The 24,372-nt window shown below is 37.5% G+C and overlaps 4 protein-coding genes and 1 pseudogene across 6 annotated transcripts; 2 read left to right on the plus strand and 3 right to left on the minus strand.

The window, feature by feature from the left end:
* The first annotated feature begins 10,929 nt into the window (after positions 1-10,929).
* LOC147284829 (Tetratricopeptide repeat (TPR)-like superfamily protein) lies at positions 10,930-13,087 on the plus strand. The gene is made up of 4 exons (XM_086243842.1): positions 10,930-11,203; positions 11,323-11,535; positions 11,634-11,789; positions 11,913-13,087. Exons 1-4 carry the CDS (start codon positions 11,036-11,038, stop codon positions 12,837-12,839), a joined length of 1,464 nt encoding a protein of 487 aa, XP_086099968.1. The 5' UTR covers positions 10,930-11,035; the 3' UTR covers positions 12,840-13,087.
* Positions 13,088-13,239: 152 nt separating this feature from the next.
* Positions 13,240-15,502, minus strand: LOC147284830 (L-ascorbate peroxidase 3-like). Its single transcript, XM_086243848.1, has 9 exons — positions 15,336-15,502; positions 14,937-15,061; positions 14,809-14,858; positions 14,632-14,697; positions 14,332-14,380; positions 14,126-14,208; positions 13,954-14,033; positions 13,747-13,849; positions 13,240-13,613 (listed from the first exon to the last, which is right to left on the minus strand). The coding sequence occupies exons 1-9, from the start codon at positions 15,443-15,445 to the stop codon at positions 13,431-13,433; spliced, it is 849 nt and encodes a 282-aa protein (XP_086099974.1). The 5' UTR covers positions 15,446-15,502; the 3' UTR covers positions 13,240-13,430.
* Positions 15,503-15,809: 307 nt separating this feature from the next.
* Positions 15,810-20,861, minus strand: LOC147284831 (L-ascorbate peroxidase 3-like). 3 transcript variants are annotated; one of them, XM_086243846.1, is made up of 11 exons: positions 20,610-20,861; positions 20,209-20,333; positions 20,083-20,132; positions 19,906-19,971; positions 19,602-19,650; positions 19,396-19,478; positions 19,223-19,302; positions 19,014-19,116; positions 18,789-18,878; positions 17,120-17,122; positions 15,810-16,056 (listed from the first exon to the last, which is right to left on the minus strand). In XM_086243846.1, exons 1-11 carry the CDS (start codon positions 20,720-20,722, stop codon positions 15,958-15,960), a joined length of 861 nt encoding a protein of 286 aa, XP_086099972.1. In that variant the 5' UTR covers positions 20,723-20,861; the 3' UTR covers positions 15,810-15,957. The 3 variants fall into 3 exon arrangements, with proteins under 3 accessions (XP_086099972.1, XP_086099973.1, XP_086099971.1); XM_086243847.1 differs by lacking the exon at positions 17,120-17,122 and having other exon boundaries at positions 15,810-16,097; positions 18,821-18,878; XM_086243845.1 differs by lacking the exons at positions 15,810-16,056; positions 17,120-17,122 and having other exon boundaries at positions 18,515-18,878.
* On the plus strand, positions 17,208-18,287 carry LOC147284832 (protein POLLENLESS 3-LIKE 2 pseudogene; annotated as a pseudogene).
* Positions 20,862-20,984: 123 nt separating the features above from the next.
* Positions 20,985-23,987, minus strand: LOC147284833 (L-ascorbate peroxidase 3-like). Its single transcript, XM_086243844.1, has 9 exons — positions 23,703-23,987; positions 23,339-23,463; positions 23,020-23,069; positions 22,412-22,477; positions 22,259-22,307; positions 21,954-22,036; positions 21,785-21,864; positions 21,573-21,675; positions 20,985-21,329 (listed from the first exon to the last, which is right to left on the minus strand). Exons 1-9 carry the CDS (start codon positions 23,813-23,815, stop codon positions 21,132-21,134), a joined length of 867 nt encoding a protein of 288 aa, XP_086099970.1. The 5' UTR covers positions 23,816-23,987; the 3' UTR covers positions 20,985-21,131.
* Positions 23,988-24,372: the final 385 nt, after the last annotated feature.

A 24,372-nucleotide genomic window follows, 5' to 3' on the forward strand; every position in this document is an offset into this window, starting at 1 on the left:
CCATCCCCTCCCTCCTCCTCCTCGCCTCCCCGCCCCTAGCCAGCCCATCCTCAGCCCCCCTCGCCCATCCTCCCCTTCTCCCTGCCCTAACCCCGTAGCACCTTCTTCCTCAGCCCCAACCTCGTCGGACCCCCTCCCTTCAGCCCCATCCCCGTCACACCCCCCACCCCTCACCCAGCCCCGCCTACCCAGCAGCAGCCCCCCCTCGCCTCTCTTTCTTCTTCCCCCACCCAACGCCACCCCACGCAGACCCGCCCCGCCCCGCCCCGCCCAGCCCCTCCCCCAGACCAGTTCCTCCCCACCGAGCTCCCCCCAGACTCGATCCACTCCTCCCCCTCGCTCGACCAGGCTAACCCTGACCCACCTCCTTCAACCCCACCCAGCTCCCCCCAAACCCAACCCACCCCTTCCCCTTCACCCACGCAGACCCGCCCCGCCTAGCCCCAGCCCTAGCCCCGCCCCGCCCCGCCCCACCCCACCCAGCCCCCTCCCCCAATTTTTTTTAATTTTTAAATGTTTTGATTTTTTAAAGAAATTTGTTTATTAAAAATTTTTAAGAAATTTTTTTAATTATTTTAAAATTTTGTTTATTAAACAGTTTTTAAAAATATTATTATTTTTTAAATGTGGAGAAAAAGACAAAAATAGCCCTGTCACGTTAGCAGATAACGATTTATTTGACAGAAAAACTAACGGAGGTACTATTTTGACACAAAATGAAAGTTAAGGTACTTTTTTGCAAGTTTTCAAAATTGGGGTACTAAATTGAAACAACACGTAAAGTTGAGGTACTAAATTGTAATTTGCTCAAAATAAAAACCCAGCCACCCAACTCCATACCCGATTGCACATCCACCCTCATTTCACACCCGACCGCACTGCCCATCTGCTACTGGCAGATTGGCCGCTAGCCTCCCTTTCTCTCCTCCCCTCTCTCTTTCTCCCTTTCTCTCTCTTCATTTCTCTCACTCGACCTTGCTAGCCTCTGCAACAGATTGGAAATAGGAAGACATAGGAGAAAAGAGAGAGAGAAAAGTAGGTCGGCAGATGGACATTGCGGTCGGGGTTGGGAATTGGGGTGGCTGGGATATGGTGGATTGTCCTTTATGGTCATTTAGATTTGGACTAAAATTGTAATTCACTAAATTTAATAGTGTGTAATGAGAGGAAAAAATGGTGTGCATATAGCAGCCTTCTTTTATGAGAGTTTCTGGTTAAGAGGGCATGTGAATAGACTAAAATGCCCTTACGTGGTCACACATTGTGCACATGGAGTAAATGATTTGAACAGTTTTGTTACAACGTATGAAGTAATAAAATTGTCACGTTTTATAATTCGTGGATTAAATTGAGAATTATAGTAAAATGTATGGACTAAGAATGTATTTAATCATAAAAAGAATTTAGAGTAATAAAAATATTAAAAGAATTTTAAAAATTTGCATAAGAAGTATAATGGACTTTGCACAGGAAAATAAATAAATTTATCCTGCATATGGAGGATTGATAGTATTGTGTCAATCCAACCTTAATTTGGACCAGTCAGTGTTTTAATTCCTTTTTATCTCCCTTATTTGTCATACCATTATTATGAAAAACAAAAAACAAAAAAAAACAATTTGTCATACCATTATGTTATGTGCGGCTGGTTTATCATCAACAAGAGGAATACTATCCATTTTTTTCAATCTATATTTTTCTTTATTATTCTCATTTCATAATGAAAATTCATGATCGAAACCGTTCATTTTTAAGATTATATTATGAAGATCATCTCTGTAAAAAATCAATTAAATCAAAAATCATTTAGTTATGTAACCGTGATAAAATAAACAGACGGTTTTAGTAACAATTTGATCCACCTTTTGTTTATTTGAAAAAGATTACATGACCAAACAATTTTTCAATTTAGTTAATTTTTAGCATAGATGATCTTCAAATAATTATCCAAAAAATAAAAGGTTTCGATCATGAAAATATACTGTGGAATTAGAGTAATAAAGGAAAAGGTTGGTGGAGAAGGTAGATTGGAAAAGATGGATAACATTACCCTTATAAACAAAATCAGAGGAAAAGCAAAGAGCTTAAATTGACTACCTTAATTTTTCTCAGGCAAATTACAATTTAGTACCTTATGTTTGCCTCCAATTACAAGTTGGTACCTTAGTTTAATTTTCAACGATTTCATACCTCATCTTCTTTTTTTTGGCAAATACATACCTCTGTTAAATCCTCCGTCAGAAGGGCCGTTAAATGCTAATGTGGCAATGACGTGGCGCATTGCTGGCATAAATATGATTTGTTAAAAAAAGCTACACTGACAAATAAATTATAAAAGTAAAAATAAAATACAGATAAATTAAAAAAACAAACAAACAAAATACAAAACAAACAAAAAATAAAAAAACTATGAAATAAACCATCTCGTGCAGATTGCACATCCCTCAATCAATCCCCAAATAAACATCCCATTTTTTTTTCTCTCTTCTGTTACTCTCTCTTCATCATCATCATCATCATCATCACCACACCTACCTCCAAATCAACCTAGATAGCCCAGAATCTCCTTCAGCTGCGAGTTCCCCGCTGACGACGACGCCTCCAAGCTCGCCTAAGCCAAGCCCTCGTCTTCGGCGAAGAAGGTGCAGGATGGAGGCCAGATCAGGAAGCCCACGTCACCGAGTTCAAGTTCCAGCTCGAAGATCCGGTCTCCATGCTCCCCACCGACGAGCTCTTCTCTGGCAGCAAGCTCGTCTCACTCCAGCTCTCCTCGGTCAACCTCCGGTCAACCTCCAGTCAACTACCCGTCCTCCACAAAAATCAGATCGCTGCCAACGGAGGAGCCGATGTGGCGGAGGTGAGGGAAGTTGAGCCAAGCGAAGTCGCCGCGGAGCTTGTAAGCAGCTTTGTCGTAGGCCAAGGGGTGTAGTGAGAAAAAAAGCAGCCCGGTAAAAAAAGTAGCACCCGTACAACATACAAAAAAGAGAGGCCTCAAGCTGCTAGTTACACCGTACCAAATTATACCAGGTGATTTGGGAGATAACTCAGGTGAGGAATTTTCAAGGGTTCATCGCGCAGCATCGGTGCAGCTGATATATCCCAAACCCTATGAAATTTCATTCTCTCACCGCATCATTCTCATTGTAGATCCGTATCAAGCATGTCTTCTGATCCATTGTACTGGTTAGGGCCAGATGATCCCACACTTCCAAAACCTTGGAAGGGTATGATTTGTGGTATGACTGGGAGTTTATACTACTGGAATACTGAAACCAACATTACCCAGTATGAAAGGCCGGCCTCTTCTCCTCCATTACTACCTAACCCACTTCCTCCGGTACTTCCAGATTGAAACTCCGGTGGAGGTATCTCTTTTCCTTCCTATGTATGTTGATTATATTTAATTTCATTTGACTTTTAAATGATTTCTAATTATAGTTTATTAATTTGGCTATAAATGCTTCAAATTTGTTGGATATATTTGATCTGTGAGTTCTTTCCTTCAGACCTTACATGATACACCAAGCCTAATAACTGTTCTATTGCGACTTGGGGACACTTGTCCTGAGTTTGCGAGAAGGGGGTTTATCAACGTATCCATGAAATCATGGAAAAATTGCCCCAAGGTTGGAAAGCTCTTATATACACAGAGAATTTGACAAAATAAGTAAAACAAATACGATGTAATTTTCTTGCTAATCCTCTCCTTGTGCATAATGACCTTGTTGATGAGCTTTATACACAAGTAATTTTGAATTTATACATCTTTTCTTAGTGCCTTCAAACAATGGTGGTATATGTAAGTTAGAAGAGTTACAATACCATAAGTGCAAGTGAGTTATGTTTTATGATGCGAACCTTTGAAAGTTGCCTAATCTTAATTTTTTTGTTCATATTTCATGATAATGATAAAAATAAATAAGTAAAGCTTGCATAACAGTCTAGCATGTGGGGTAATTTGTCTGATATGGTTGATATTTGGAACAACCCCAGTAGCCTGAAAACTAGCGATAACCTGTTTTGGGTCCCTGGTCAGTTTCCTGAATAGTGCTGCCTTGTCAATGGTATTCTAGTACATGCATAGGTCATGGAGGGTATGATAGGAGTGATTCAGTGTAGCAAAATTATTCTTGTCTTTAACAGTCCTGAAGTGAAACTTCAAACAGTTGAGATGAAGTTGATGATAATGAGTATGATGAGTTAATTTAGTCTATTAATGTACTGCGATGGCTGTAAAACATCAATTTAACTAAAATTGTCATACTGTTTGTCTTTTTATATAATCGGAGTTGATCAGTTGCAGTACTATACATCCTATATGTTTGATGATGGATTTTCTTTTTTTGTTCATTTGATGCGTAAGGCTTTTAAAAGTATGCATATGATAGAAACTACACTCTCCCAAAAAAAGAAGAAATTACACACTCTGTTCTTCTCATTTGTCTGTAAAGTAGGAACCCCTTTTTTTTATTGCTGCACTTACAATAAGATGATTTTTTTATAAATTTGTAGAAATTTGAAGTTCTCTTGCAAAAGGATAAAGAGACTCGCTTAAAGAAGATCATTACATCGCAGGAAAAAGGTGCTAAGGTCATTGGTAATTGTTCCACAAATAGTTCGTGTGATGAGCTTGCACGCAAATTTACGTTCATGCTAAGGTCATTCTTAGTCTCTTTGCCTCATTCTTAGTCTATTTGTGGAAAAATTAACAATGACCTTAGCACCTTTTTCCTGCGATGTAATGATCTTCTTTAAGCGAGTCTCTTTATCCTTTTGCAAGAGAACTTCAAATTTCTACAGATTTATAAACAAATCATCTTATTGTAAGTGCAGCAATAAAAAAGGGGTTCCTACTTTACAGACAAATGAGAAGAACAGAGTGTAATTTCTTCTTCTTTTTTTGGTAGAGTGTAGTTTCTATCATATGCATACTTTTAAAAGCCTTACGCATCAAATAAGCAAAAAAAGGAAATCCATCATCAAACATATAGGATGTATATTACTGCAACTGATAAACTCCGATTATATAAAATACAAACAGTATGACAATTTTAGTTAAATTGATGTTTTACAGCCATCGCAGTACATTAACTCATCATACTCATTCTCATCAACTTCATCTCAACTGTTTGAAGTTTCACTTCAGGACTGTTAAAGACAAGAATAATTTTGCTACACTGAATCACTCCTAGCATACCCTCCATGACCTATGCATGTACTAGAATACCATTAAGGCAGCACTATTCACGAAACTGACCAGGGACCCAAAACAGGCTATCGCTAGTTTTCAGGCTACTAGGGTTGTTTCAAATATCAACCATATCAGACAAATTACCCCATATGCTAGACTTTTATGCAAGCTTTGCTTATTTATTTTTATCATTATCATGAAATATGAACAAAAAACTTAAGATTAGGCAACTTTCAAATGTTCGCATCATAAAATATAACTCACTTGCATTTATGGTATTGTAACTCTTCTAACTTACATATACCACCATTGTTTGAAGGCACTAAGAAAAGATGTATAAATTCAAAATTACATGTGTATAAAGCTAATCAACAAGGTCATTATGCACAAGGAGAGGATTAGCAAGAAAATTACATCGTATTTGTTTTACTTATTTTGTCAAATTCTCTGTGTATATAAGAGCTTTCCAACCTTGGGGCAATTTTTCCATGATTTCATGGATACGTTGATAAACCCCCTTCTCGCAAACTCAGGACAAGTGTCCCCCAAGTTGTAATAGAACAGTTATTAGGTTTGGTGTATCATGTAATCATATCCCCTTTGCAGACTAATTGTGGGGGCAAATAAAGTCTGAAGGAAAGAACTCACAGATCAATTATATCCAACAAATTTGAAGCAATTATAGCAAAATTAATAAACTATAATTAGTAATCATTTAAAAGTCAAATGAAATTAAATATAATCAACATACATAAGAAGGAAAAAGAGATACCTCCACCGGAGTTTCAATCTAGAAGTACCGGAGAAAGTGGGTTGGGTAGTAATGGAGGAGAGGAGGCCGGCAACAATATTCCAGTAGTATAAACTCCCAGTCATACCACAAATCACACCCTTCCAAGGTTTTGGAAATGTGGGATCATTTGGCCCTAACCAGTACAATGGATCAGAAGACATGCCTGATACGGATCTACAATGAGAGTGATGCGGTGAGGGAATGAAATTTCATAGGGTTTGGGATATATCAGCTGCACTGATGCTGCGCGATGAATCCTTGAAAATTCCTCACCTGAGTTATCTCCCAAATCACTTGGTATGATTTGGTACGGTGTAACTAGCAGCCTGAGGCCTCTCTTTCTTTTACGCTGTACGGGTGCTACTTCATTTGGCGGGCTGCTTTTTTCTCACTACACCCCTTTTTCTCACTTCACACTCATTACACTCCTCAATCAATCCCCAAATAAACATCCCATTTTTTTTTTTTCTCTTCTGTTACTCTCTCTTCATCATCATCATCATCACCACACCTACCTCCAAATCAACCTAGATAGCCCAGAATCTCCTTCAGCTGCGAGTTTCCCGCTGACGACGACGCCTCCAAGCTCGCCTGAGCCAAGCCCTCGTCTTCGGCGAAGAAGGTGCAGGATGGAGGCCAGATCAGGAGGCCTACGTCACCGAGTTCAAGTTCCAGCTCGAAGATCCGGTCTCCATGCTCCCCACCGACGAGCTCTTCTCTGGCAGCAAGCTCGTCTCACTCCAGCTCTCCTCGGTCAAACCTCCTGTCAACTACCCGTCCTCCACGAAAATCAGATCGCCGCCGACGGAGGAGCCGATGTGGCGGAGGTGCGGGAAGTTGAGCCGAACGAACTCGCCGCGGAGCTTGTAAGCAGCTTTGTCGTAGGCCAAGGCGGCTTCTTCGGCGGTGTCGAAGGTGCGGAGCCAGAGCCGGGTCCGGTTCTTGGGGAGTCGGATCTCAACGACCCATTTGCCCCAATTTCGTTGCCTCGCACCCCTCTAGAGCTGGGTCAAGGTGATCTTGGACACGTTGAGCGGTTGAAGCTTGAATTGGGCAAATTTTTCATTAGGGAGAATTCGGATGGTTTGAGATATTTGGTGTATTGGGTATTGTTTGTAGATTGAGCTGGATCAGAAAATACTGGGTATAAACATTGAAGCTTTTGTTGGAGGTATAGGAAAACATTGGGTTGATTTGGCTGCTGATACGGTTTCTAGGCTTTGTATTTTGGGTTTGGAGTAGTGACCAGTGAGGGTCTTGGTGGTGTTGATGGTCTTGGTGTTGTTGTGGTGTTGTTGATGAGGGAGTTGCAGACAAAAACAAAAAAACGGAGAAAGTTGCAGACACGAAGAAAGAGAAGAAATAAGAAAGAGAAAAAAAAAAAAAAAAAAAAAAAAAAGGAAGAAGAAGACCAAAAAAAAAAAAAAGAATCAGAAGAACAACAAAAAAGAGGAAGAGAGAGTTGCAAACAAGAAAAAGAAGAAGAAAAAGGGAAGGAGGGCAGATCTGGGTGGGGGGAGGGAGAAAAGGTTTTTGTATTTTATTTTAGACTTTTTAGTAAGATAATCATCTGAATTTTGACTTTGTATGTTATCACTTAAATTAAAAATTAAAGTAAATTATTCTCTAAATTAAATTTTATTTACAATTACCATCTCCATCCAAATTCTCATAAGTTTTTTAGTTTTTGAACTTGGGTGGGGAAGCTTTTGCCACCTTAGCATGTTTAGTGGCAAGGTCTAATCAATTACAAGTGGCCACATGTAGAATTATTTTTTTATTTTTACAAATTTTGAAAATTAATTAAAAATAGTTTCGGATTCAGAAAAATATAAGAAAAATTATTACGGACTCTTCTTGACTAATATTAATTTATTATGAAGTCAAATTATCAATTTGCACTCCAAGAATTTCTAAAAAATTTAGGAAGTTCAAATTTTTTTAAAAAAAAAAAATTAAAATACTCTAGACTCTTTGAAAATTCATAAGATCATTTTTCGAACTCCAAAAAATACAAGGTCTGAACCATTGGTCTTCAAAAACTAATACTACCTTTCTCGTGAACACTTGCTACCCAAAAGACCTCTTGGTCTTAGAATAAAATAAATTCAAGAAAATTCTAGAATTTTCATAAAATCTCGAAAGAATTCTCTAAAACAGGTTTTTAGTAATTTCCAAAATATTTTTTAGAATTCTTCTCAGACTTTACAAAAATTTTATAAGTTTTATAGAATTTATTTTATGGCAGGAAATTTATTTTAATTTTTTAAAAAAGAAATTTGGACTTTCCAAATTTTCTGGAAACTCTTAGAGGGTAAATTGGTAATTTGACTCTATAGTAAATTAGTATTAGTCAAGACGAGTCTGTAAGAATTTTCTGTGTATTTTTCTGAGTCCGAAGCTATTTTTAATTAATTTTTAAAGTTTATAAAAATAGAAAAATGGTTGTAGATATGGCCACTTGTAATTAGTTGGGCCTTGCTACTCAACATGTTGAGGTGGCAAAAACTTCCCCACCCAATTTCAAAGACCAAAAAATCCCTGAAGATTTGGATGGAAGTGGTAACTTGTAAATAAAATTTAATTCAGGAAGTAACTTGCTTCAATTTTTAATTTAAGTAGTAACATACAAATCAAGTTAAAGTTCAAGTGAGTATCTTGCTAAAAAGCCTTTATTTTATTTTATTTCTCTTAGTTTTTTTTTTTTAGCTAATTTAATTGTGGGTTTTTTAAATTAATTTTTTTTTTATTAAAAATTATTTTATAATTTATTTGTCCACGTGGCTACATTTGGTATTTGCGTCAGCACCACGTCATCACTTAACGATGTTTTTGACGGAGGGTCTAACAGAGGTATTTATTTGCAAAAAAAAAAATGAATATGAGGTATAAAATCGTTGAAAATTGAATTTGAGGTACTAACTTGCAATCGGAGACAAACTTGAAGTATTAAATTGTAGTTTGTATTAAATAAACAATCATACGTATGTATGAATCATACTGGGAAGTTACACCTAAGTAACCCAAGGAACTAGTCATCGTATATTCTTAACTAGTTAATTTTAAAGTGCTTCTTCATCTATAATTACAAAAAATCAACAAACCTAAATCAACAACACAAAAACAATTTGTCAAACCAAAGTCAAAGGAGAAGCAAATAACCTACATTGACCACTTAATTTTTCTCTATCATATGTATCAAAACGGATTTGGATCCTCTCCTAAATACTCTAATCTACTAACCTTGCTAATCTTTTAATTATAGAATGTCACGTGTCTTTTATTCCTATGGTTCACACTTATTTAGAGCAAAATAATTAAAAATAAGAAAACCATAATCCCAGCCCCACCCTCCCCTCCCTAACCTATGACCCTTTTCTTTCATTAGATAATGCTGGACTTTTGATCTTAGCACTTGAACACTCTTTTATGGTTGAGATGGACTCTGATCTGCAGAGAAGAGAGAGAGAAGGGAAAAGAGAGAAAAGTTTGTTCTTGGGAATTATAATGAAGGGGGCAACCTAGGGGTTTACTTCATAGATGGACTTGATTGTGTAATGAGTGCGGCAATCTTCAAGGCAAAGTGTTAAAACTTGTTCATGTTTTCAACCTCTTTTTTTTTTTTTTTTTATTGGCCTAGTGTTAAAACTTGAGAAGAAAGGGAGAGTAGAGAGAGTGAGAATGGATCGGAGATTGGGGAGGGAGGGTGGGTTGGGCTTATGGTTTTCTTGTTTTTCTATTTTTTTGTTTTCAAGTTTGTTACGTCTATGTGGTTAGATTACACACATTTCTTATTTTTAATTAGGGTTTTTTTCAATTTTGATACCTGAACTTTATGCATTGTCCCAACTAGGTACCTAAACTATTATTTGTCTCAATTTCATGCTTAAACTTTTATTTTGTCCCAAATTGGTATACAATGTGACATTTTTTAAAAAATTCTAACAAAATTTGGTCATGTGTGTTACACATGTTTAATATCTAGGGTTAATTTGGTCTATTCACAATCCTATGTTGACTTAAATGCCCATAATTTCGATGTATTATTTTAGAAAAATCACCTTATATACTAAATTGGGACAAAATAAAAGTTTAGATATGAAATTAAGAAAAATAATAGTTTATGTACCTAGTTTGGATAAGATCCAAAGTTCAGGTACTAAAATTGAAAAAGACCCTTTTAATTATTTTAATTTGATAATTATAACTCTAAATGAGTGTGAACTATATAACATGTTAAGATGTTATGAATGTTAGGAGATTAGAATACTTAGGAGAGGATCCAAATCCAAAATAAACAGCCATATGTATGTATGTATCATATTGGAGAGGTAGACCCAACTATTCAAGGAATCTGACATCATAAAATGCTAATCAGTTAGTTTTAAAGCAATTAATTATATATAATTATAAAAATAAAAAAAATTAACCAAACCAGAAATTATTTGTCATCTAATTCTGATAAAATAAATAGACAAAAGCATATAAATGGTTATTATTATAATTGAATGGCTAAAAAGATTTCCGATTTCGTAGATTTTTTATAAAAATAATCTTTAGAGTGAGGCATAAAAAATGAACATTTTAGATTATGAAATCATATAATTTCTTATTAATTTTATAACCAATTAGTTTTAGTTTATTTCTAATCATACACGTTTGAATTAAGATGTATAAATGGTAAGTAGCACGAAATATGTAAATTAAAAAACTAAAAATTAAGCAAAACGTGGACAAACGGTGCGGTGCAGAACTGCAGATATGCATATTTCATTTCCGCTACATTTTAGAATAGAGAACACTCCCAACGGCTACTTTGCAAAACGGTAACCCCAACGGTCAAAAAATTCAAAACTCTATAATTTCTCTTATTACCCCCACAAAACAATCACACCCTTCCTTCATTCTCTGTGTCTCCCTCTCCCTCCTTCTCCAAGCTCTCTCACTCCATCCCCCATTTCTTCAGAGGCTCTCAGTTTCGTCCAAGCCTTCTATAGATCTTCTTCATCTTACACAACACTTATATAAGATTATATCAATCAGATTCAAAGATGTTGCAAGATATGTGGAATGCTCCGCCTGGTTTTAGACCCACCAAATCTGCTCCTTCGTCCCCGGCCAAGCCTCTCGGAGTTTCGAGGACTCGTTCCGAGTCATTCCATGTGACCCACAAAGTCCCAGTGGGTGATTCTCCTTATGTTAGAGCCAAGAATGTTCAGGTAGGCTTCTGGGTCCTTTTTAAAATTTGGTTTTGAAAACTGGAGAAAATGCTTATCTTGTTTTGGATCATGTTCTGACTGATGGGTGTTTTTGTTTTTTTTGTTTTTCAATTGTATAGCTGGTGGATAAGGATCCAGAGAAGGCGATCCCACTGTTTTGGGCAGCCATCAATTCTGGGGATAGAGTGGATAGTGCTTTGAAAGACATGGCTATAGTGATGAAGCAACAGAATCGGGCTGAAGAAGCCATTGAAGCCATCAAGTCCCTGAGACATCGGTGTTCGGATCAAGCCCAAGAGTCTCTCGACAACATTCTTTTAGATCTCTACAAGGTACTTTTTGATAACCCTCCAAAATTCACTAGTACTAGTGTATGTATAGAACTAACAACAACAGTGTTACTGATAATTTGGGGTGAAATTTTGTACAGAGATGTGGGAGATTGGATGACCAAATAGCACTTTTGAGACACAAGTTGTACTTGATTCAGCAAGGGATGGCTTTCAATGGAAAGCGCACCAAGACCGCCCGATCTCAGGGGAAGAAGTTTCAGGTCTCTGTAGAACAAGAAGCCACTAGATTATTGGTAAGATTAGAATGCAAAAACAAAAAATTTATATTAGTTCACTTCAAAATTATTTCAGAAATGTATACTGGATTACTGGGTTACAACAGTGAGGCTAATTCAGTAATTCTATGTGTGTTTCAGGGGAATTTGGGGTGGGCTTTAATGCAGCAGAACAACTACATTGAAGCTGAAGATGCTTATAGGCGTGCACTTACAATTGCACCAGATAACAACAAGATGTGCAACCTTGGAATCTGCTTAATGAAACAAGGAAGAATTTCTGAGGCTAAAGAAAATCTTCGCCGCGTTAAACCCGCAGTTGCAGATGGCCCAAGGGGAACAGATTCCCATCTCAAGGCCTATGAAAGGGCACAGCAGATGCTCAAGGACCTTGAGTCTGAGATGATGAATAAGGGTGGGGACCGGGTTGAGCAGAGCCGGCTTTTTGATGCCTTCCTTGGCTCTTCATCGATTTGGCAGCCTCAGCCTTGCAGGGACCACCATAGCAGCAGCTTGCCTGCAATTGATTCTGTCAAAGCTCACCAAGATGAGTTTGCTGATGAGAACACCAATTCAAACATAATCACAACCCAGATGGGACTTCATCAGCAGAAAGGTCTTAAGCAAATTCCTCCTCTTGGGAACTCACTAAATGTTGCTGCACAGCCTTTCTACTCCAAGTTCATGCCAGCAGCCCCAATCGGTAATCAATGCCCCGAGACCCTTAAGAGGACAAGGTCTGGGAATGCTGCCAATTCAATGAGAGTAACCGAAACGACTGAGATCACGAAGCCTCTTGGGGAATTGGGTGTGCCAGAGAACAAGGCCAGAAGAAGGCTGTCTCTAACACCTGAAGAAACAGGTGACAAGTTGACAGAGTTGTTGCCTGACAACAAGGACTTTGAAGAGGCCATCATTGCTGCGGTTATTAACCCAACAAATGAAGCTGGGAAGGCAATTGGTACTGGCAACAGTTCCGGGATCTTTCCGAGGAAGATTGAAAAGAGGCTCAAGGTTTTTCAAGATATTACACTCTCTTTAAGTCCAAGGGCAAGTCCAAGGGCTTGACTAATTTAGTTTACGTTGTCTTTCATAATTGTTTACCTTAACAAATTTAATTTCAGGTTACATAGTTCTTTTAGGCTGGAGATGAACTTGTTCTCCTTTAATTATCTTCTGGTAGAGAGAAAGGAGTATGTAGTTGAAGTTCTGAGTAGAAGCTGTAGTATGATGGTTTACTCCACTCAGCAGAAGTTTATTCTATGTATTCATGTTACCTTGTAAGCCTTGTAAACAGGGCGCATCTTTCAACAGAATAAAAATGGCTCATTTTCTACAACTCTTATGGAAATCAGTTCTTTTTTCTTCTGGTTCTGTGGTTACTCCTCATTATCTAATCATGCTTTAATAATTTTCTTTATTACAAATTGATTCTAACATATAATTAGGATAAAACATCTAAAAACAAATAAATTCTGGAGCCTTGCTGCCATTGCCAAAGAAGAAAATTATACATAGGTGAGTTGAGCAAATAATACCAGTCAAGAACTTTTATGCATATATACATGCCCAGCAGATATGAACCATGTAGCTAGAGGTTGAACTTGACTCACAGTGCTGCTAGGTGACCTAGTTTAGGGACCCCGATTATAGTAGTTTCTAAACGAGGGACTTCATGTCTTGGATGAAATTTATCCTTTTATCGTACATAAAACCCACAAATATGGCAGCAGCAATACTAAGAGCAACTACTACCTTTGGACCTAAAGCAGGTGTAGTAAAGCCAAGTTCTGATAGTTTCTTGTGCGATGCTGCATAATCACTGAAGAATACATCCTTATCCTATATATATATATGAATCATGTTAATTGGTAGATGTGGTATGGTAAAATTATCAACTATCATAAACAACTAGTCCCTCTATCATAGACCTCTTCTTATTTTATTTTACATGGAAAAACTTTAGCCTCTTTACCTTTGCATATAGCTTGACATAGTGACAGAACCCAGGATCCTCCACTAAAACCTTGTCTGTGGGAAGTTTCAACAGTCCCTCTGATTCCCCTTTCAATAGTTCCCTGATCACATAATTTATATTTGTATAGGTTTATTCTAACCAAAGCAACTTTGATATATTTTTCTTTTTTACATAAAGTGAGTTATCAAACTATGACTGTCTTACACAAAGTATGAGTTATCAAACTTCGCAGGCTCCTTTGTCCAGGGACCATCAAAGCCTGACCTATCCTGATGTGCCCTCCCCTACAGAATCAAAAGAAAATGTAAAGAAGTCCATGAATGTTTTGAGTACAGTTAAGAACATTGTATACTTTACTTTGGATGGGGAAAGTTACCAATGTATGGCCTCCAGACAACACCACAATGTCCCTGTCAGACAGTCCCATGCGATAGAAAATATCCCTTAAATGTGATGCACCTATTAACCAAAATCAAATAAACAGAGGATATATCTTCTTTTCTCTTTTTTTCTGGAAGCTGAATTTACAGAAATGCAACCCTTTTACCCTATAAAACTAGATGAACATGGTTGATGGCATACCTAGTTTGGCATCTGGAAGGCGCCCTTCTGGAGGAGATTGATTTGAGTCCTGACAGAGACATAAAGAAAGGTAAATAATAAGGAGCTAATCTATGTTACGGACACTATATGACATACAAACAAATCTAACGGTAGAATGACCTATACACTACCTAGTAGTGGAAAAGTGAACCTGTCAAGATCTCTAAGGGTTAAAAATGTATTTCTTTGTCATTCGGTCTTTGTATTTGTATAGTAGAAATTTGCTTTAAGAACAACAAATTAGACAGGTGATGATCAAAACTTTTCCAATGTGCATACCTTTCTTCCCGGAACAAAGTTGATGGAGGGGCCTCCAGTCACCTCTACAGCAACAACCCCAGCAAGCTGGAAAGCCAACAAACAAAGTTTGTGAAACTATTGTGTTTGATTAATATTAGCTGCATATCAAATTATGAATTGCAAGTTAAACCAATAGAAGCATTTGAAAGCAAACACCTGGTAGAGGTCAGCATATGTAATTTTTGGGTGTTTGGCCTTCACTTCTTCTGAGAATCAAAACACAATATTCAGAAATACATAGAGAAAGTCTTAAATAAGAAAGAATAAAAAGCGAAAAAGCTTACCACATAAATCAACCGCAATTTTCAGTCCATTATTGGCACTATGTTTTAACTCTTCCTCATTCCTGATTGAGCCATTAGGCCCTCCAGTCTTTGTTTTAGCGTCGTATGTTCCAGCATCATGCCACCTATGAAAATAATGTTATATATGTAACTTATGATTGACTAATGAGGACCTCAACTATAGAAAAACTAATTACCATTTCGATAAAAAGTATAGATTAGATATTTAAATAAATATCAGCTTTAAGCTAATGATCGTGTTTGGTTGCTGAGAAAATGATAGGATATAATGACGCATCAAATTCAAAGGTCATTTCTTTTTCACTAGTTTTCTCGGGCAACCAAAGGAAATTTTTATGGGAGAAACAAAAGAAGGAAAACTGAAGAATGATTATTTACGCTAAACGAAGCATAATAGGAGCGCAGTTCTTTCTGTAGATAAGAGCACGAAGATCCCGACGAGCCTTCTCTATTTCCTTGAGGTACGGGTTTACTACAGGTGTAGCCATGAGATCCCGACGAGCCTTCTTGATTTCCTTGAGGTATGGGTTTTCTACCGGTGCAGCCATGAGAGCAGGTATATATGCATGTAAACTTACAGAAATTGCACTTCAAAACGAGCAAGATTTTGTTGCAGTTCATTTATATATGAAGGTTTAGAACTTAGAAGAAGAATCAGAATAAAGGAAGTGATTGACAAGAGGGTTTTGCAAGCGAACAAGAAAAGCATTGCTTCTCCGTTTTGAGAGGGAAGGGTGGCTTCTTGCACCTTCTTTCACCTTCTTTCTTGTGCGATTCAAAATTCTTTGTCAAGTTATGAAAAAGCAAACAATGGGGCCATAAATATCAGAAACATGTCCTTCATAAGCTCAATCAAGAATTATAGAACTTATTACAGCAAAGTCAAGGTCCACTGAAAATATAAGTACTAATTTGTTGGCTGAATGGAATATGTTTCACTTGACTAATTTAGTAATTTCATATAGGTACTTCATATGAAATTATTAAAAAGAAAACATTTTCACTCGACTCTCTTATGAACTTCGTATAAGTAACCGAGGATCACCACAGCTGCAGCAACAGCAACTCCCACAGCACTTTGTGCCACTATTGTACTGGTCTTTACAGCTTCCTTGAGACTAGAGGAGGGTGGAGTGAAGCCTAGCTCTGATAGTTTCTCTTGTGTGACAGTCTGCGAAAAATGCATCCTCGTCCTGCAAAGTAAACTGTGGGGAAGTAATGAAAGTTTATTTTGGTTGTCAAAAATACGCATAACATTATGCTCCACAGACTAAGAACAATGCTAGAAGGATCAAATTTTCTAACCACATTAGCCAACCGCAAGATGTCGTGGTCTGTTTATGTGATAAAAAAAATGCAATTCCTCTAACATTACACATGTACTAAAGTAAGAAAGATGAATCACCTTTGCATAAAGTTTAACTTAGGGACGGAAATCGGGATCGTCTAATAAAGCCTAGTCAGTGGGAAGTTTCAACAGCCCCTCTGATTCCCCTTTCAGTAGCTCCCTGATAAACAGTTTAGTTATAGCATAAACTTTTGCCAAAATATACTGCATTTGTTCCTATCAAATGAAAATTGGAAAACTATTAAGTATTATATTGATTACTTACACAAAGTATGAATTGTCGAACTTCAAAGGCTCATTTGTCCAAGGGCCCTCAAAGCCTGACCTTTCTGGATGTGCTCTACCCTACAGAACTAAAGAAGGAAAAAGTTTAAAGTATACTATACACAGTTCTGGATCCATGTTAAAAGCTACCAATGTGTGGGTTATTAACAACTACCATGAATCTTCACCCCAAAAAAAAAAAAAAATACTGCCATGAACATACCTTTCTACCAGGAAAAAATTCAATAGTAGGGTCTCCAGTGACCTCTACTGCGACAACCCCAGGAAGCTAAAATCATAAAATAATATAAAAAATTATGAATTACTCAAATCTGATTCTTACATAGAATTAGGTAATAGCTTATCCAATATTTACAGTTTATTAAGTTAAGGCCCCAACTAGTGAATGTAATCTAAAATATGAAATTTTATTATTGGACCAAACAAAAGACGGCCCATTCAATAGTAATCAAAAATAAAGAAGACTATGCCTATATTGGTAGATGAATACTCCAAACTTTAATTGTCCTAATTTCAAGCACAAGCTCACATTCTAGATTGAACAATATCCCTACGCAATTAGCTGGAGAGAAGTAGAACTATGCAGTTGAAAGAGATTTTAAAAATTGAAGCTGAAGATGCAGCAGAACAACTACATTGAAGCAGAATATGCTTATAGGCGTGCACTTACAATTGCACCAGATAACAACAAGATGTGCAACCTTGGAATCTGCTTAATGAAACAAGGAAGAATTTCTGAGGCTAAAGAAAATCTTGGCCGCCTTAAACCCACAGTTGCAGATGGCCCAAGGAGAACAGATTCCCATCTCAAGGCCTATGAAAGGGCTCAGCAGATGCTCAAGGACCTTGAGTCTGAGATGATGAATAAGGGTGGGGACCGGGTTGAGCAGAGCCTGCTTTTCAATGCCTTCCTTGGCTCTTCATCGATTTGGCAGCCTCAGCCTTGTAGGGATCACCATAGCAGCTGCTTTGCTGCAATTGATTCTGTCAAACCTCACCAAGATGAGTTTGCTGATGAGAACACCAATTCAAACATAATCACAACCCAAATGGGACTTCCTCAGCAGAAAGGTCTTAAGAAAATTCCTCCTCTTGGGAACTCACTAAATGTTGCTGCACAGCCTTTCTACTCCAAGTTCATGCCAGCAGCCCCAATTGGTATCAATGCCCCGAGACCCTTAAGAGGACAAGGTCTGGGAATGCTGCCAATTCAATGAGAATAACCGAAACGACTGAGATCACGAAGCCTCTTGTGGAATTGGGTGTGCCAGAAAACAAGGCCAGAAGAAGGCTGTCTCTAACACCTGAAGAAACAGGGGAAAAGTTGACAGAGTTGTTGCCTGACAACAAGGACTTTGAAGAGGCCATCATTGCTGCGGTTATTAACCCAACAAATGAAGCTGGGAAGGCAATTGGTACTGGCAACAGTTCCGGGATCTTTCCGAGGAAGATTGAAAAGAGGCTCAAGGTATTTCAAGATATTACACTCTCTTTAAGTCCAAGGGCTTGACTAATTTAGTTTACGTTGTCTTTCATAATTGTTTACCTTAACAAATTTAATTTCAGGTTACATAGTTCTTTTAGGCTGGAGATGAACTTGTTCTCCTTTAATTATCTTCTGGCAGTTGAAGGTCTGAGTAGAAGCAGCTGTAATATGATGGTTTACTCCACTCAGCAGAAGCTTATTCTATGTATTCATGTAACTTGTTAGCCTTGTAAACAGGGCGCATCTTTCAACAGAATAAAAATGGCTCATTTTCTACAACTTTTATTGAAATCAGTTCTTTTTTCTTCTAGTTCTGTGGTTACTCCTCATTATCTCATCATGCTTTAATAATTTTCTTTATTACAAATTGATTCTTACATATAATTAGGATAAAACATTTAAAAACAAATAAATTCTGGAGCCTTGCTGCCATTGCCAAAGAAGAAAATTATAGATACGTGAGTTGAGCAAATAATAGCAGTCAAGATTACATGGACACACTTATTAGTACTTTTATGCATATATACATGCCCAGCAGATATGAACCATGTAGAGGTTGAACTTGACTCACAGTGCTGCTAGGTGACCTAGTTTAGGTACCTCGATTATAGTAGTTTCGATTCTAAACAAGGGACTTCATGTCTTGGATGAAATTTTTACATTCATCGTACACCATAGCCACAATTATGGCAGCAGCAATGCTAAGAAGAACTACTACCTTTTGACCTGAAGCAGGTGTAATGCCAAGTTCTGATAGTTTCTTGTGTGATGCTGCATAATCACTAAAGAAGACATCCTTATCCTGCATATACATATATGAATCATGTTAATTGGTAGATGTGGTATGGTGAAATTATCAACTATCATAAACAACTAGTCCCTCTATCATAGACCTTTTCTTGTTTTATTTTACATGGAAAAACTTTAGCCTCTTTACCTTTGCATATAGCTTGACATAGTGACGGAACTTAGGATCCTCCACTAAAACCTTGTCTGTGGGAAGTTTCAACAGTTCGTCTGATTCCCCTTTCAATAGTTCCCTGATCACAGAATTTATATTTTTATAGTTTTATTCTAACCAAGCAACTTTGATATATAATTTTTTTTTACATAAAAGTGAACAACTTTTCTAAGACTATGTCTTACACAAAGTATGAGTTATCAAACTTCGTAGGCTCCTTTGTCCAGGGACCATCAAAGCCTGACCTATCCTGATGTGCCCTTCCCTACAGAATCAAAAGAAAAGGTAAAGAAAGTCCATGAATGTTTTGAGGACAGTGAAGAACATTGTCTACTTTACTTTGGATGGGGAAAGTTACCAATGTATGGCCTCCAGACAACACCACAATGTCCTTGTCAGACAGTCCCATGCGATAGAAAATATCCCTTAAATGTGATGCACCTATTAACCAAAATCAAATAAACAGAGGTTATATCTTTCTTTCTTTTTTTACTACAAGCTGAATTTACAGAGATGGCCAGCCTTTTACCCTATAAAACTAGATGAACATGGTTGATGGCATACCTAGTTTGGCATCTGGAAGGCGTCCTTCTGGAGGAGATTGATTTGAATCCTTATAGAGAGATAAAGAAAGGTAAATAATAAGGAGCTGATCATCTACGTTACGGACACTATATGACATGCAAACAAATTTTAACTGTAGAAGGATCTATACAATACCTAGTAGTGGAAAAGTGAACCCGTCATGAACTAAGGGTTAAAAATGTATTTGTTTGTCATACGGTCTTTGTATTTGTAATTTTGTATAGTAGAAATTTGTTTTAAGAACAACTTAGACAGGTGATCGAAACTTTTCCGATGTGCATACCTTTCTTCCCGGAACAAAGATGATGGAGGGGCCTCCAGTGGCCTCTACTGCAACAACCCCAGCAAGCTGGAAAGCCAACAAACAAAGTTAGTGAAACTATAGTGTTTGATTAATATTAGCTGCATATCACATCATGAATTGCATGTTAAACCAATAGAAGCATCTGAAAGTAAACACCTGGTAGAGGTCAGCATATGTAATTTTTGGGTGTTTGGCCTTCACTTCTTCTGAAAATCAAAACACAATCAGAAATACATAGAGAAAGTCTTAAATAAGAAAGAATAAAAAAGCGAAAAAGCTTACCACATAAATCAACCGCAATTTTCAGTCCATTGTTGGCACTATGTTTTAACTCTTCCTCATTCCTGATCGAGCCATTAGGCCCTCCAGTCTTTGTTTTAGCGTCGTATGTTCCAGCATCATGCCACCTAGCAAAATAATGGTTATCTATGTAACTTATGATTGACTAATGAGGACCTCAACCATAGAAAAACAAATTATCATTTTGATAAAAAGTATAGATGAGATATTTAAATAAATACGAGCTTTAAGCTAATGATCGTGTTTGGTTGCTGAGAAAATGATAGGGTATAACGACGCATCAAATTCAAAAGGTCATTTATTTTTCACTAGTTTTCTCTGGCAACCAAAGGAAATTATTATGGGAGAAACAAAATAAGGAAAACAGAATAATGATTATTTACGCTAATCGAAGCATAATAGGAGCGCAGTTCTTGCTGTAGATAAGAGCACGAAGATCCTGACGAGCCTTCTGGATTTCCTTGAGGTACTCCAGGTTTTGTACCGGTGCAGCCATGAGAGCACGTATGCACGTAAGCTTACCGAAATTGCACTTCAAAAGGAACAAGATTTTTGTTGCAGTTCATTTATATATGAAGGTTTAGAACTTAGAAGAAGAATCAGAATAAAGGAAGTGATTGACAAGAGGGTTTTGCAATCGAACAAGGAAAGCATTGGTTCTCTGTTTTGAGAGGGAAGGGTGGCTTCTTGCACCTTCTTTTTTGTGCCATTCAAAATTCTTTGTCAAGTTATGAAGAAGCAAGCAATGGGGCCATAAATATTAGAAACATGTCCTTTATAAGCTCAATCAAGAATTATAGAACTTATTACAGTCCAGGTCCCACTGAAAATATAAGTACTAATTTGTTGGCTGAATGGAATATGCTTCACTGACTTCCTATGAAATTATTAAAAAGAAAACATTTTCACTTGACTCTCTTATGAACTTCGTATAAATAGCCAAGGATCACCACAGCTGCAGTAACAACAACTCCCACAGCACTTTGTGCCACTATTGTACTGGTGTTTACGCCTTCCTTGAGACTAGAGGAGGGTGGAGTGAAGCCTAGCTCTGATAGTTTCTTGTGTGACGCTGCATAGTCTGCGAAAAATGCATCCTCGTCCTGCAAAGTAAATGTGAGGAGAAAGGAAAGGTTAATTTTGGTTGGCAATAAAACTCAAAACATTATGCGCTACAGAAGCATTTCACCCAAGTTCTTAATTCCCTGAAATATACTAAGAACAATGCTACAATGACCATTTCTAACCACATTAGCCAACCGCATGATGCTGTGGTCTGTTAATGTGATAACAAAATGCAATTCTTCTAACATTACTCATGTACTAAAGTAAAAAAGATGAATTACCTTTGCATAAAGTTCAACATAGGGACGGAAATCGGGATCGTCCAATAAAGCCCTGTCAGTGGGAAGTTTCAACAGCCCCTCTGATTCCCCTTTCAGTAGCTCCCTGATAAACAGTTTAGTTATAGCATAAGTTTTGCCAATACATACTACATTTGTTCCTATCAAATGAAAATTTAAAAAATTAATAGTTTTAAGTATTATTGATTACTTACACAAAGTATGAATTGTCGAACTTCAAAGGTTCATTTGTCCAAGGGCCCTCAAAGCCTGACCTATCTGGATGTGCTCTACCCTACAGAACCAAAGAAGGAAAAAGTTTAATGTATACTATACATGCCTGAAGTGTATTATACACAGTGCTGGATCCATGTAAAAAGCTACCAATGTGTGGGCTCCAGACAGTGCCACAATGTCTTTATCAGACAGACCCATGCGATAAAAGATGTCCTTCAAATGTGGTGCACCTGCAGCATCAAAAACAAAACCAGACCAAAAAATATAATGAAAGACAAAACATTCAACAAAACCAAAAAAACAGAAACGATTAGTTCATCTTCCTTTAGTACGCTAATAACAACCTAAGAATATGAGATATAGAAAATTCAGTACTAAATCCAAAACATAAAGACATGCCATTTCATAGGGTAGTCCCGGTGAAACTACTGAGACAATAGGGGCATGTATACCTTTTTTGGCATCTGGAAGCCGTCCTTCTTCAGGAGATTCCAACGAGTCCTGATTCAGAGAGAAAGAAAGTTAAACAATAAATATGTTATTAACAACTGCCTTGAATCTTCACCCAGAGAAGAAAAAAAAAAAAAACACTGCCATGAACATACCTTTCTACCAGGAAGAAATTCAATAGTAGGACCTCCAGTGACCTCTACTGCGACAACCCCAGCAAGCTAAAATCATAAAATAAAATTAAAAAATTCTGAGTTACTCAAATCTGATTCTTACATCGAATTAGGTAATACTTATCCAACATTTACAGTTTATTAAATTAAGCCCCCAACTAGTGAATGTAATCTAAATGTGAATTTTATTATTGGATCAAACAAAAGACGGCCGATTCAATAGTAACCAAAAATAAAGAAGACTATGCCTATATTGGTAGATGAATACTCCAAACTTTAATTGTCCTAATTTCAAGCACAAGCTCTCATTCTAAATTGAACAATATTCCTACGCAATTAGCTGGAGAGAAGTAGAACTATACAGTTGAAAGAGATTTAAAAAATTCCATAAGCATGAGATCTAAAATCACACATTGAAAAAGCATAATTCAAGTGGCCCTTAAAATCTACAGAGTCCACTCAGTTTTGCAGTGTATTATTTTACACAAATATTTTCCTTATGTAAATGCTTATATCAATGCTAAATAAGATGTACAATACAAAGTCAAGCCAAAGGTAAACTTGGGGAGAGATACAAAAACAATAGTCACCTGGTAAAGATCAGCATATGTGATTTTCGGATATTTGGCTTTCACTTCCTCTGATATCCAAAAACAAGCACCAAAAATTAGGGAAGGAAAAAAACAATTGTTTGGCATCTACCATAAAATTGATCGAAGGATGTCAACTTACCAATTTCAGTCATATCAAATGGTACAGCAACTGAAAATTGAACTTAATTCTAGGAAACATCAAATAGTATATCCAATAGAATTATAGGATGTGAGCTCATGAAAATCAGCATAGACTTACAATCAATCAACTACTTAAAAGCTTGACTGCAGAAAAAAGTTCCGAGAAAACTCTCACCAGAAAAATTAATAGCGATTTTTAAACCACTATTTGCGCTATGGTTTAGCTCGTGCTCGTTCCTGATCGAGCCATTAGCCCCTCCTGTTTTCGTTTCCGCGTTGTATGTTCCAGCATCATGCCACCTGCCACAATTAATGTAACTTCTGATTAGCTAGAGAGGATAAGAACTTAAAACAGAAGCAGAAAGTCTAAGCTGTATAGCTAAAGCAGTGTTTGGTCACACAGAAAATTCTAGGTACAAAAAAGAAGAAACTAAAACCTAAATATCTATACTCAAGTCCTTTCTTTCTGGTTTTCTCGGAAACCAAACAGAGACAAGTGAAAATCAAAAACAAAATTTAAAGAGAAAATGAGCACTTACGCCAAACGGAGCATGATAGGCGCGCAGTTCCTGCTGGCGATGAGAGCGCGAAGGTCTCGGCGAGCCTTCTCGACTTCCTTGAGGTACTGTGCGTCTACTACTGGTTCCGCCATGACAGCGCGTACGTCCACGCTCTTCTCAGCGACGTAGAGCAATTAATTAAGCAACAGAATCGAATTACGAACTCTCTCTTTGTGAAATGGAATCGAAGCAGAGGGAGTGATTGGAGGGTTTGGGTTTTAAGGGGAACGATTGGTTTGCTTTGCTTCTCGCTGTGGATAGCGGGAAGGAAAGGGTAGCTTGAGAGTCTTTGTTTTCTGGTGCCAGTTTTATTTTCGTTATTTTTTTAATTATAGGTGGTGATGGAGCAGGGCCATTATAGCGCGTAAAGAGAACTCGACTAAAAGAGCATGATAACGTGAACGATTGGGCGGTGTTAGTGGAGCGTGGGTTGGGTTGCTATGAGAGCGCGTGGGTTAGAAACTTATTCATCTTTCTTGGGCTTCGGACCCTCTGTTTGCTCGTGGAACGGATTAACGAACTTATTCGTCATCTGGAGGGAAGGATTATTGTTAAGTTGGGCCTACAGATCTGTACTGGGCCGGAAGACCCAGAAGGCCTTGAGAATAAGCCCAATCATTTCCAAACTGGGCTGGTGAACCCGAATGCC

This window comes from Dryas octopetala, chromosome 5 (genome assembly GCF_963921425.1).
Source record: "Dryas octopetala chromosome 5, drDryOcto1.1, whole genome shotgun sequence".
In the NCBI taxonomy this organism is placed as follows: domain Eukaryota; kingdom Viridiplantae; phylum Streptophyta; class Magnoliopsida; order Rosales; family Rosaceae; genus Dryas; species Dryas octopetala.

Bases quoted from the DNA above. Each gene is read 5' to 3' on its own strand.
- LOC147284829 (XM_086243842.1), top strand. From the start codon at position 11,036: ATGTTGCAAGATATGTGGAATGCTCCGCCTGGTTTTAGACCCACCAAA. The intron at 11,204-11,322 runs GTAGGCTTCTGG...TCAATTGTATAG, and splicing joins TTAGAGCCAAGAATGTTCAG to CTGGTGGATAAGGATCCAGA. The intron at 11,536-11,633 runs GTACTTTTTGAT...AATTTTGTACAG, and splicing joins TTCTTTTAGATCTCTACAAG to AGATGTGGGAGATTGGATGA.
- LOC147284830 (XM_086243848.1), bottom strand. From the start codon at position 15,445: ATGGCTACACCTGTAGTAAACCCGTACCTCAAGGAAATAGAGAAGGCT. The intron at 14,859-14,936 runs GTAAGCTTTTTC...TTTGATTCTCAG, and splicing joins AATTGCGGTTGATTTATGTG to AAGAAGTGAAGGCCAAACAC. The intron at 14,381-14,631 runs GTATGCACATTG...TGTCTCTGTCAG, and splicing joins ACTTTGTTCCGGGAAGAAAG to GACTCAAATCAATCTCCTCC.
- LOC147284831 (XM_086243847.1), bottom strand. From the start codon at position 20,722: ATGGCTGCACCGGTACAAAACCTGGAGTACCTCAAGGAAATCCAGAAG. The intron at 19,972-20,082 runs GTGTTTACTTTC...TTGGCTTTCCAG, and splicing joins CATATGCTGACCTCTACCAG to CTTGCTGGGGTTGTTGCAGT. The intron at 18,879-19,013 runs GTAAAGAGGCTA...ATGTATATGCAG, and splicing joins ATGTCAAGCTATATGCAAAG to GATAAGGATGTCTTCTTTAG.
- LOC147284833 (XM_086243844.1), bottom strand. From the start codon at position 23,815: ATGGCGGAACCAGTAGTAGACGCACAGTACCTCAAGGAAGTCGAGAAG. The intron at 21,676-21,784 runs GTAAGTAATCAA...ACTGTTTATCAG, and splicing joins TTCGACAATTCATACTTTGT to GGAGCTACTGAAAGGGGAAT. The intron at 21,330-21,572 runs GTAATTCATCTT...TTTACTTTGCAG, and splicing joins ATGTTGAACTTTATGCAAAG to GACGAGGATGCATTTTTCGC.